The sequence below is a fragment of the Manduca sexta genome, chromosome 24 (assembly GCF_014839805.1).
Source record: "Manduca sexta isolate Smith_Timp_Sample1 chromosome 24, JHU_Msex_v1.0, whole genome shotgun sequence".
NCBI lineage: Eukaryota > Metazoa > Arthropoda > Insecta > Lepidoptera > Sphingidae > Manduca > Manduca sexta.
The window spans coordinates 2,783,478-2,796,487 of record NC_051138.1 but is presented as its reverse complement, the minus strand read 5'-3'; the positions used below and the strand labels follow the sequence as shown (position 1 = coordinate 2,796,487).

General features: G+C 31.4%; 1 protein-coding gene across 2 annotated transcripts in view; it reads left to right on the top strand.

The window, feature by feature from the left end:
- The first annotated feature begins 684 nt into the window (after positions 1–684).
- Positions 685–13,010, top strand: part of LOC115440644 (ATP-binding cassette sub-family G member 4) — a 44,043-nt gene continuing 31,717 nt past the window's right edge. Inside the window, exons 1-2 of one of the 2 annotated variants that reach the window (XM_030165038.2) lie at positions 685–908; positions 5,398–5,525. In XM_030165038.2, the coding sequence (XP_030020898.1) occupies positions 877–908; positions 5,398–5,525 (160 nt within the window). In that variant the 5' untranslated portion in view covers positions 685–876. Of the gene's footprint in view, positions 909–5,227; positions 5,526–13,010 lie in introns of those variants that run through there. The other variant, XM_030165037.2, reaches the window with a different exon arrangement.

The window sequence follows — 13,010 nt, the reverse complement described above, 5'->3', positions numbered from 1 at the left end:
GTAAATGGCTACATTTACGCAATAATAATGTATGATGAAATAATCTTTATTTTAAAGGTATTTTTTTTACATTTTTACATATACATTTAAAAAAGAACATGCATATAAAAATATAAAAAATGTATGAAATAATTATTTTTAAAAAGTTCTAAAAAAACATAATTATTAGGTACTTATAAAATAATGTCCCCCGTCGCATCTGACTGCATGTCGGAACGCGATAAACTCAAACACTACCCAATGGATTTCAATGAAATTTGGTATGGAGATAGTTTGATCCTGGGCCTGGGAAGGACTAGGGCTACTTTCTATTCTGAGAAAATATAAAGTGGGACTTTTAACAAGGAAAACTATTTGATGCGAGCGAAGCCATGAGCAAAGGCTAGTGATTTAATATGTGAAGATAAAATTATGTTAAATATATGTATTACTTCTGCAGTTTTAATACGTTACTTGTAATAAGCAACATAGTAGACTGTGTACTTTGTTTTCATTACATTAAAAATAAACTTCTCAATTTTCAGTTGTCATCAATTGTCAATGTCAATTGTCCATACTCTTTTATCATTGGTCCATTGTCAATTGCAGCTACCTACAAAAAAAAGGCTCGTAATGTGTAACAAGTATTATGTTAAGCAAAGATGTTAAGCATTAAGAAATAGGAATGATCTCCTTTATTCATTTTCTCTTACAGAATTCATAAGTTGTTGTCTCTTTCATTGCCGTAATTTGGAGAAAGTGGCTACTTTGTTTTGACTTTTGTGTCGCTAAAACTTAAATACTGTGTGATTTTTATTTGTGAGTTGCGAAATTTGTGCTTAATAAACATTTTAAAGTAAAACCCATTTATAGTATCGTGCTGATGACGTAGACAAGATGGATAACGTGTATATTCTTAATAATTTGGGGTAAGAATGTAGATTGTAGTCGTTAAGAATATAATATTTTGCAAACAATGTTAATTAATGTCTACATTGTTGCGAACTCAATGTTCACTTTGTTGGTAGCTACTTGATGGTAGATGAGTGGATATTACCCACATCGTAAACGAATGCACCAAACCTTTATACAATCAGTGGCTTTATTGGAGAAAGTAAATTTAAAGGAGAAAATGGTCTAATAGAAGTTTATTCTAGAATAGAGTTTTAATGATCATTGTTGCGTCGTACAGTTACGTAGAAAGTTATATGGTTGCCTGTGTATAACGGTTGTTTAACGTTATACTCACACTTTTAGCCCTATCACTTAATAAGTCAAAAAAAGTTTATAAACATCCAATACATTTAGATGTAAAAAATTTTCAATTGTTTAAGTCCTTCACAAAACTTGAGTACGTTACAACATTGTACATATGATTAGTTATTTACTACTTATTTACTAGTTTTGCCTGTGGCTCTGCCTGCATAAAATAGTTTCAACAGAATATTTTTCCTCGGGATAAAAAGTAACAATAATCATTCAGGAGTAATATAGCTTCCTATTCGTGAAAAAAACAAAATTGGTTTTGTAGTTCCTGAGATTATTGCGTTCAAACTCTTCACCTTTACATATTAGTAGAGATTTATGTCAGAGGGTAGTTCTTTTTTTTTCAATTCATGTTATTGATATTATGTAAAAAGTAATTAATAAATTAATTACTACATAGTGTATGTTGTAAATGTACAAAGCAAAAAAATGTTTGCATAGCACATAAGAACTGGTTTATTTTAATATAGACCACACATATTTTTTCATTTAAAGAATTCATACTCTGGTCTTAAACTTAACGGGAGAATATGTATTGGTATAAAATCCTGTAAATTTCAATGCCTCATAAATGAAATACTTGTATAGAAGTTGCTCAACATAATATATTGTAAATTGTTATAAACTTGTCCCTCACTTCTGACGTGCATTAGAATGCCCTGATGGACAACTTAATGCATGTCATTGAATTGATTTCAATTGACATGCATTAGTGACATAATATGATGATGAAGTTCTAAATTACATTGATATCACTCTGATTGGCCAATAAATATCATAATATCCAATTAAAATCTGGAATTTACATCATTTATATCATCATGTGAAATTGATTCAGGGGATTTCAATGTTATTTGTTAGTCAATGGTAGGTAAAATAAGAATAATCAATACATATTACAATACATTCCATATAGGATTAAATGGATTGTGGAGGTCCTGGGTGTAAATCTCAAGTTGAGCAAGACTAGCTTTTTTAACACTATTTGTCTGGAATTGGATATTAGTTGTCTTCACGCAAGCAGCTAGTCACAAAAATTAAACCAAATCATTAAAAACGTAAAGTCCACACATCGCATAGTAATATATTGTTATAGTATATTGGGGAAAATTATAACAAAACCTCAGAATAAGTGTTGTATTGATATTATTCTAGCTAAACTGATTTCTTAGTACTTAGACTCATTAAAATAAAAATAATAGATTAATAAAATATATGTATACATGTTGTTATCAGTATGAAGAAATTAATATTTATAATTTCCGCACAGTGCAATAACATAATTTGTTTCTGACCTAAAATTGTAGGCAGATAATGAACTCAAGGATCCATGATATGCCTCTATCATAGAGATTAGTTTGCAAATTAAATATTATGAACACAATTATTTATTAATGTTGAATGATGGATACAATGTTGGTATGTCAGGTTGAGGCCCGGAAATTAATAGAAGAGCTAGATAATATATAATAATTCCAGCTCTGCATTATATACTGCCCCATTGCTCCAACTCCTCCCTATCTATTTGATTAATTTTGTTGCTGGATAATGACAGATAAGTTTTCCCTGAGACTCGCCGAGCTTCACTGCTCGGTGTCATAAAATGCGTGCCCCTGCTGATCCTGGCTTACAGGAATTGTAGTGGTGGGTGTGAAGGCGGGAAAGTCTCTGTCCCATTGCTCGGCACGGATATCCTCCACTACAGAGAGGTTTTAGGCTTTAATGCAACTCTTCTAATGCAAATTGGCAAACTTCACGTACTTTCGAATTTAAAAAAAATCCTTAGTACGCTTTTCATTTATCTTTAAAGTGAACAATAATTAATGAAAACCCATTAAACTAAAAAATTCTCTTAAAAATAAATAGAAAAGTGTTCATTATTGGGGATGTAAGAAAAAAATATTGTACTCTGAATTTTCGTTTAATCTTTTTAATACGATATTGTTAAGGATCAATTATTCAGCCATGGTACGAGATCTACTAAAAATGAAATAAAATTTATGTTGAAGAAAACAGATTTCCTTCAGTCATATTGCTTAGTTAGATAATCTACTTATTGTATAGAATTCATACCGGTTTTATAATGTAAAAAATATATACGAGCGAATAACAAACCAGTTGTAATAGTTATGACGTCACTAAACCGCTTTGGGGAAACTATAAACATCCATATGTAAATATATAATAATATTTATTGTTTAAAAGTAAAAGAACCACTCTAGAGTCGGTTTAATGTATGTATATAGTAGAATATGTCTGCATGGCCATGTTGCTGTATAAAACTATTATACCTGCCGTATAGTAATAAGAAAATCTCCATTAATATTTTGTTTTAAAAGAAGAATGCCTATCTGTATATAGGCGTCCACTGTCCGTCCTGCATATTTTAATTTTGTATAATAGAGAAAATTACCCATAAAAAGAAGATATAACACATTTACAAGTAAAACAATAAATACTCTTTTTTAATAAGGAAGTTTTGTACAATTACATATTGTCATGTTTACTTTTGAACAAAATTTGTAAGTTATGCCTAGGGATTGGCGAATTAATACTTATGTCGATGATCAACGGTGTATATAAAAATACACCGCTATTGTAATATCAATCCCGCATTATTATGATAATATAATGTCAAATATCGGACACGAACACGATATCATAATTGCAAAATATATAGTATCGCCTAAACAGGTGTACATGCAAAACTGCGATTTTATTTAAATAATTATATTATTATAAGTGATAAGCGCAAAAAACAAGGATCTTCATAAATGTTCATATCTTGCGATAATGGAATCAAAATTATGTTGTTAAATTGAAAAAAAATAACTCGAAATGTATTTTTTTCAATTGAATTGAAGTAATTTCTAAAAATATTTAATATTAATTTATGAATAATTTCAGATGGGCATACATTCTATTTAAAGCATTTTTATATAAAATGGAATTTTTTTGAGTGGTGCACCTTTTGGAACATTTTCTTTGCAGAAACTAACGCAATACATTACCTATGAGCTTAATTTCATTTGCTTGCATGAAACAAAAAAAGATAAATAATACAGCTATTTTAAGTATATTTTTTTAAAATCAATTATGTTTTTTCCTTCGTACCTTGCTATTTCCGTGTTTGACGATAAATGAAAGGTTGAGGACGATTTCTCTTGAAATCAAAAGTATAATTGCATTATAATTCGCGTTTTTATTTCCGGCACAGATATTTGTTCGCATCTTAATGTCTAGGACATATTGCGGCAATCAGTTTCCCAAATTTTACTGCTTATTTATATGTAGTATTGGCTGATAAATTGTAATTAGGTCATTTAATTTTAGTAATCCCCACCATAAACACCCGTATTCGTAAAAGAATTCAAGATTTCCCGGTCTCAAAAAAAGGAAAGGAATTAAGTCAATCAGAGGGAGTTTTGAGCTTCAGGAAAATCCACTTACCGTACGAAACGGACAAAAAAAACTTAAAAGTGGTTTTCTGTGACATGTACTACCATGGTCGATTCCCCCATAATGGTATTTGTCTACAGTATAGCTCTGCCATTTTAAAAAAATATGAAATTGACCAGTTTTTAATAATATATCGTCACCGTGGTACTATGCTAATAACTCATTCTTCCCTCTACACTTTTTGTCATGTTGATCTCCCTTGAACATGTTTAGTCTCCTAAAAATTGACGTTACGATGCTAATTACTATTAGCTCAACTAAAAACATTTGCGATAGAGCATGACATATAAAGATATTTGCTGACCATATCCGATATCAATGGAAATCGATGTTACTTACAAAAAGGTAATTATTATAAAAGCAACGTTTATGGCACAAGACTCATAGGTTAATTAACAAAACTGAATTCTCATGACCACCATACGACACCTAAAAAGGGTTGAACTTTAACTTTTGTCGCATCAGCTTCCTACATGTCCGACCTCTGATTACTGGTTGCTATCGCTCGGGCCACTCCGCGCCTCAGCCCTCGGCACTCAGTCACACGCAGAACAGCGCGCGGAGTGGCCGCGTAACGCGCGCTTAAAATTCCTTTGTGACGTATTGTGATGAGAATATAGTTTTGATCATGAAAGTGGACAAAGAGTCAGCCCTCGCGGGACCCGTGGACACTAAACCGATCATCTCCGACAGGAAGGGCAGTTTGAAGGTGACCATAACACCGGCGCAGCACAAGACCCTCACTCATCTGCCGAAGAGGCCGCCAGTCGACTTGGCCTTTACGGACCTCACTTACAAAGTCCAGGAGGGAAGGAAGAGCAGTGAGTACTTTTTTGTTATTTTTGGATTGAAAGCTAAAGAACTTTTTATTGCTTGTAATGTGAGGTGTAGTGCCATAATAAAGTCGTTAGTTAACTGGACGCTATCAACTGGTAGCGCAATAAAGGTGTTTTATTATATTTAATTATATGTTGCAGAACGTCTATTGATAAAAAAATACTTAACTTTAAAAAGTAAGACATATTTGAAAACACTAGTTTAAGTCTTTGTACATGTTTCATAAATTTACATACGGTAGTTCTTCACATATTTCTAGTGATATATATATGTAACATATTTAATTTTATTTTTAGGGTAAGAGCGGTTCTATGGATTAGCATTTGCTCAGAAAAATCTTAGATTAATTAATATTCTATTTTATCGTTTTAACTCTGTGCCATCAGATTCGAGGACATGGCATTTTCTTATAAAGATTTATTATTGTATTTTCCTTGTCATTATCTTGTTGTCAGTTCTTTGTGTACATGTTCAAAAAAGTTTGCAATATCTTGTTTTCGAAGGTCACCATATTATACTTAAGCAGAAATAACATTTTCAATAGTCAACTAGATAATTATATTTTGAAACGTTTAATTAGTCTAGTCGTTTAATTCCGCCTCACTTAATGAGCCAACTTGCGCGACCTCAATGTTTCTGTAAAGTGGACTTTTGTACTCTTGACGATAAACACGCTTTATTAAATTAGTTTTTGTTCTCACCACAGAGGATTAAGAGAGCGCATATTGCGATAATCAAATCGCAAACATGTTAATGATATTTTTTCAGATCTTTTGAATTAGATTGTCCTTGTATTTTTGTAAATATATATATTATTGCTTTGAATGACGAGACGAGCTTGCCGTTCGTCTGATGGTAAGTGATACGACCGCCCATAAACAGTAGAAACACCATCCACCACCTTGAAATACAAACTATTGTATAAAAACATCTTAGTTGTCCAATAGTTATATACATCATCAATATCGTGTCCAAATATATAAATTTGTGCTAAATCTCTGTCTCCAATTGTCGACGCTTACGTGATACCCATTACCGTTTTTAAAACTATTATATTCATTATCAGGTTGTTCAGGTCATCTGGTCATAAGTATTAGAGGGCATATCTATCAATCCATTGAGGATTAAATCTAAACCTAGATTATACTTCGTCAAAGCTATACTACGTATGTATATATTATATGGATTTTTGGAAAAGATTATATTCATGATAAGGGCTTTCTTTAAATCACTTATTGAAAGTTTTTATAAAGCAAAACTAGATCTTATGCAAATCGTTTTAAAGACGTTGCTACCTGGCACTTACTGCGTCATTTCCTTATCTATACGATTCTGATTCACATCAACCATATGCGATATGTCAAAATTGGTACAAATTGTAATATTTTTATCAGAATTTTATGGATTTCATACATACAGTCATACTTTTTAATTAAAGAAAAAATGGAAGGACATTTGTTTTTACATAGAGATAGAAAGATGTTCGTACTACGTCCCTACTTTACACTATACCTTAGATTAAATATTTTTAACTATAACACTTTCATACTGACATGACGCTGATGATCATTAATTATATTTGATAAATAAATCAATATGTATCTTCGAAATTAAACCAATGTAAAAATGTAAACAATGCATGTAAGACTAAATCCAGACTCCATATTTCACTAGTATCATGATCTTCGAGTATACGTTGAGGTAGGTTCATTTACAGCTATTTCGGATACTCAATATCAGAGTCTATATTCAAGAAAACAAAGGGTCGTGCGCTAAGGACTCAATGTCGCCATCACCAATGACTTATTGTGGTGCGAATGAACTTCTTTGTTCAGTAACAATGATAACGCTATTGTGCTTTGAAAAACAAAAGAAGACTCTCTTGTTATTTACATTAGATCTCAGTTTAATTATATGTAGATCTGATAAGAATTTTTTTATTTATTTTTTGACTGTCACAATTTGTCTAGCAGCTAGTTGTAATCTTCAATATTAAGTTTTATTAAGGTCGATATTAGGTTTGCAATAGCTTAACCTTTTGCACGAAACCCAAATATGACAGACAAAGTTCATATTTTAGCCAATTCAAGCAATATTTTTATAATAACATTTGAAACATAACATTAAAATGTGTATGATATAAAATATATGAATATTTATATTGTAATAACGTTAACCTTTTTTGTGGTCATACGATTAACCGGCTATGTTTTTATTTTAAATACGAGTTTCAATGGCGTGCGAATAAAAATTCAGGTTTTTTTATACTTATGTGCGTTAGTTCATTTATGGTCATTATATCGCTGGATTTTATAATACATATTACATTAATATAATACATTTTAACGTTCTACGTTACATCTTTGCATAAATTAAGTTATATATTTCGTATAAATATATATCTTATTCAGTAAACATTTTAATTATTTCGAAATATAAACGCGGAATCATGACTTTTCAAATTTTTAACATATTTTTTCCAAGATAAATAATAATTAACTTAGAACTTTGTAATTGTTAGCCAACGGTACGAAATGACTTTTCGTATTCCTTAAGCAAGATAGGCTAATAATACATTAATAATCATAAATAAAAAAAGATGTGCTAGATAGGAAACAGTTTTGTACTATGATCAGTTTTGACGTTGATGTTTGAATTAAACCACCTGATTAACTGCCATTTGCAATAAGCAATCTCAATCGCTTTTTTAGATGTGTCTCAAAAATTGACCAATCAGAACAGTTTTTTTGACATGCTTTCAAATGAGTTATTTTGATTGGTTCATTCTCGGAATCGGATTGAAGTTCGAGATTGAGATCGTTTATTGAAAACGGCTGTAAAAGTATATGTTCTAGTACATTGTATAATTGATTTATAGGTTGAAACGAGGAAGTTTGTGACGGTAGATGTTAAAACACATAAACTGCTGAATTGATACATGAAAGTCATTCAAGCAAAACATACCCTGCATTGACATTGAGCAAATTCTTATCTTAGAAAATTGCATGATGAGACGGAAAAAGAAATTTACGTAAGGGTAATTCCAAATTTATACCATAACTGTTTTAGACATAAGTAAATGTTTGCTTAACAGATCAATTTAAACTCATATTGTATTGCTTCGAAGTTATTTATTAATGAAATGTCTGTTTTGAAAACTTCGCATAGTTAATGTAACCCGAGCGACCCGGAGACGTCGTGTTATTGATTAGTTTACAAACAGCTAATGCAATTACTACTAGTCTTTCTTGGAATATAATATATAAGTAGCTATATTGTTTATGTTAGTTTAAGGACATATCTTGAATGTCTCTGAAGTCTCGTACTAATCTTAATTGTTCTTCCACTTGCCTTTTAAAAACACGTACTAGGTTTGTCCAACTTGGATTTTGAACCTTAGACCTTCCCCTCCTAGCATTATATGGTGGATTTAGACCAAGGATCTTTAAACTTCATTACTTTTCTTAAATATCAGCAATGCATCAATTCTTCTGACATTGAAGCTGTTCATGGTCAAAGGTGATGACGTGTAGATGATCTATGGGCACGTTTGCATCGTTTTTATATAATTTATTTATATTATAATTAACGTTTTATTATGTTCAGTAGTTATACTGGCTACAATGTCCTTCAAACCGGAACACAACAGGGACTATACACACTGTCGCTTGGCGGCAGAAAAAAACATTGCAGTGGTACCTACCCAGGCGGACTCTCACACATGAGAGACCTGACACCAGTTAGTTAGTTCAAGACAAATATAATGAGTGTCTTAATAATTAATCATCACAAAATATCAAAAAATATTCGTGATAAAGTCCTGAAGTAAATTATTATCAAAACGGTTATGTCATTTGATTTTCTGAGCAATGCATGGTTTTCCACATATAATAACGATTGCCTCCTCACACGTCCTTGTCCTGTTCAGTCAAGGTCCAAGTGTTTTCTGTATCATTAAGGTACCAACACGTGTATTTATAGCATCGTTTTAATTAATAGCAGTTTGTCACGACCGGTTGTCATTGGTTTGCCAATGTCTAAAGGGCAATTATGGAGTTGTTAGGTGGTATCACTGTTGAATCTTTTTATACTGTCATTTTTTAAAGATGGTTAGGATACTAGCAACTATGGCTCCTGATAAGAGTAGTAGGGAAAGAAAGAAAGAAAGCAAAAAAAAACATTTATTGCCACTAGATTGGTTGGTAAACATCATTTCCAATAAATTGAACTTATGAGGTAGAGGATAAAAAACAAAGAGGAAATACAATTTTATAGTTAGGTACCTAGAGACATAAAGGAGTTGTTGGTAGTCTTGGGAAGGAATAGGAATCCTTTTGACTGAAGGAAACGAACGAAAAAGCGGTGGTATCTTGGTTATGGCTGTCTATTTGTGCAGAGGACGACATTAGTATCTAGATTCTTTTCATCCAAAAATAATACAAAACTATCTTGTGTTTTACAATATGTCGATTGTTTGTTTCGTCAGATTACAGATATAGTCATTTTTATTTAGCACATCAATGCACAAATTTGGAAGCAACGTCTAGCCAGGATTTAGTAGTAGCTACTAATACTAGTGTAGTGCCGGTCATTAATGAAATAGCTAAGGAAACGTGAATTCCTGCGTAGTAGTAGGCGTCCACGAAGCAATTTAGTACATCCACAGTAATTGGTGGTCAGCGGCCACTATTGTTACTCGAGGAAAGTAGTGTCGGTGTGTTTGTCTGTGTTTCTTGATTTGCTTCAAGCTTGGTCAGAGGCTTAGGAATTGATTTTAAGATTTATATACATTGAATTTCTGATAAATCAGTCTCACAGACCCAGATTTTTATGTTCTGGTATACCAGAGGGTAGTATTATTATTTATTATTAATGTTGATAATTTATATTGATGATACCTCGTTCTACGCGCGTACGTGTTCTTGGACGCTGCTTGGATTCACGTGCACTTTGTAATTACTGTATAAATTGTATCTACTGACATTCTTTTAAGGAAATAAATACATTTGGGTCTGAAATAAGTAGTTTTATGAATGACTGATTTTACGTTTGATAGCGTAATATAATTGGTTGTAAATATTTCATTACTTCTTGTTCTATAATAAAGTTTATCGAAAGTCTCATTGCTGAAATTAAGGTTCTTGTATTTATCATTGTGTAAATAATCATAGTTGGCTTGATGATAAGTTAAAGATTATGATATGAATTATGCAATGCGTGTTCGATATTGTATTTTTATCTTTTGTAATTTAATTTGTCATGTTCTTGTGGATTTTTTTACGACAAGAAGAAAGAAATCTACAGAATACAATAGTGTTTTGAGATAGAGTGGTCCAACGCCTGTTTCAATATAATTTATGTTATTTGAGAATAACTTAGTCTGTTAATTTTATTTTCCCTTATTCTCATCTATACCTATTATAAAACAAAGTCCCCTTTTTTGTTTATGTTATCGTTTTTCTCAAAATCTACTGAACCGATTTTTATGAAATTTGGTATGGAGATAGATTAAGGCTCTGGAAAGGTTATAGGCTATATACTTTCTCTCTTGAGAAAGTCTATAGCGGGGCTTTTAACCCGGAAAATTCCGTCACGCTGGTGGATCCGCGAGCAAAAGTTGGTAAATATATAAATTTATAAAAATATTATAAGACTTAAATGAAATACGTGGCATTTGCTATAATTGGATTCGCTATATTATTTTTTATCTCATAATTATATACATGCAAGACTATTACACTTGTATAATTTCATAACATTCAGTCGATTTTAAAACATACAATTCTTTAAACCAGGTAGTTCTAAGATAAGTTTAATAAAATTTCTACTTAGTACACAGGCTCGTTTTGACATTGCGTTACTAAATGAATCCGAGTGTGTGGCTTTTTTGACTTCACCTTTGTTGACATTGTGCCAAAAATCATCCATTATTGAGGAAAATTTTCCCACCAAAAATCATGGTTTTCTGATTTTTCGATCGTTTTGTAGTTTAATGTGAATATGGCGTGTGCGTGAGTGTATTTCTGACTAAAAGTATGATGTTACGGCTGCGAGTTGCGACGAATTCTCTTACAACAATAGTTGTGGCTCTAGGGCGCATTAAATTTAAATTACTTTTTATTAAAAAATATTTGTTCGAAATTTACACTTGTTTATTTTTCATCTACGGCTCAAGTAACTTATTCTAAAGTGTTATTTCTAAGTAGATAAGTATGTGGCTTCATTTAGTAATGGAGTCTCAAAATAATCCTGTATAAAAGATGGGGAGATGTATTCCGAACAAAGAAAGTGGAATATAAAAACGTGTTGATAATACACACTTAGTGACACGTGTTCATGTTGCTTAAACCGCATTCTACTGTAATCACCGAGTGATAATCTGATATGAACAGGTACTGCTTATCTTGGTGTCAAGGCACCAACTTGTTGCGAAATCAATAATTTATTTTGTATAAATAATTAGTCCGCGTGCACTTTGATAATGTTTTTTGCTAGTTGGATTGTTAATTTTTTTTTAGATGCATTAAAAATATACATATTTTCTGGTTGAAAAAATATATTTTGTAACGTGTTTATTTTGTAGTTGCCAAGCATAATAAGATTTAACATCTCATGTCTCAGGAAGGCGAGTGCAGTGTAATACCAAACAATACTTTAATTCAAGGTGTTTATGGTGTTTCTACTGCTTACGGGCGGTCGTATCGTTTACCATCAGCGAACGGCAAGCTCGTTATCATTCAAAGCAATAAAAAAAATCTGAGTCAAATTTGAATGTATTAATTTGTTCACTTTAAGTGCATCGTGTAATTTTTGTTGGATATCTTATAAAAGTTTGAAATAAAAAGATAAATCATACCACGCCTTTGTCATTAATTATGTGTGGTGGATTTTAAAAGGTTATTGAACCCAACATTAACGTGCAGAAGGTCAACTTTTATACAAAAGTCAACAATGCGATTTTGATAATTACGAGGCTATTTTTACAATTTCTTTTAAAAGCAGGAAGAGGAAACTCGAACTGAAAGTAACAGTTCTCATTGGAATTTTTTTTTTATTTCTACTTGTATTTTTTTTATAAAATACAGTATTTTTGTATAATTTAAATAAAATTTATGTCTTTTAAAAAAATATTAGTGCGGGATAAAAATAAATATAGAAATTCAAATATATATAAATAAAAGAAAATAAAGGTCATGCGTGGAATTTAAAAAAATACAAAAGTCTCAAGTGTCGAAACATAATACGTCAGTAGAATCAAATATCAATGGCCTCAAGTGCTATTTTGTATTGCTAAACATTTTTATTTTCTTTCCATTCTATATTGTTTTTAGATATAACTTGTGAAGGTGAGAACTACATTAGCTCGGCAGCGGAATGTGCACATTTGTTAAAGCATCTTTAACATAATTAGACGTAGATACGTAAAAAGAATCCAGCCCACAAAATGACACTTATGAAATAGTGAAAAT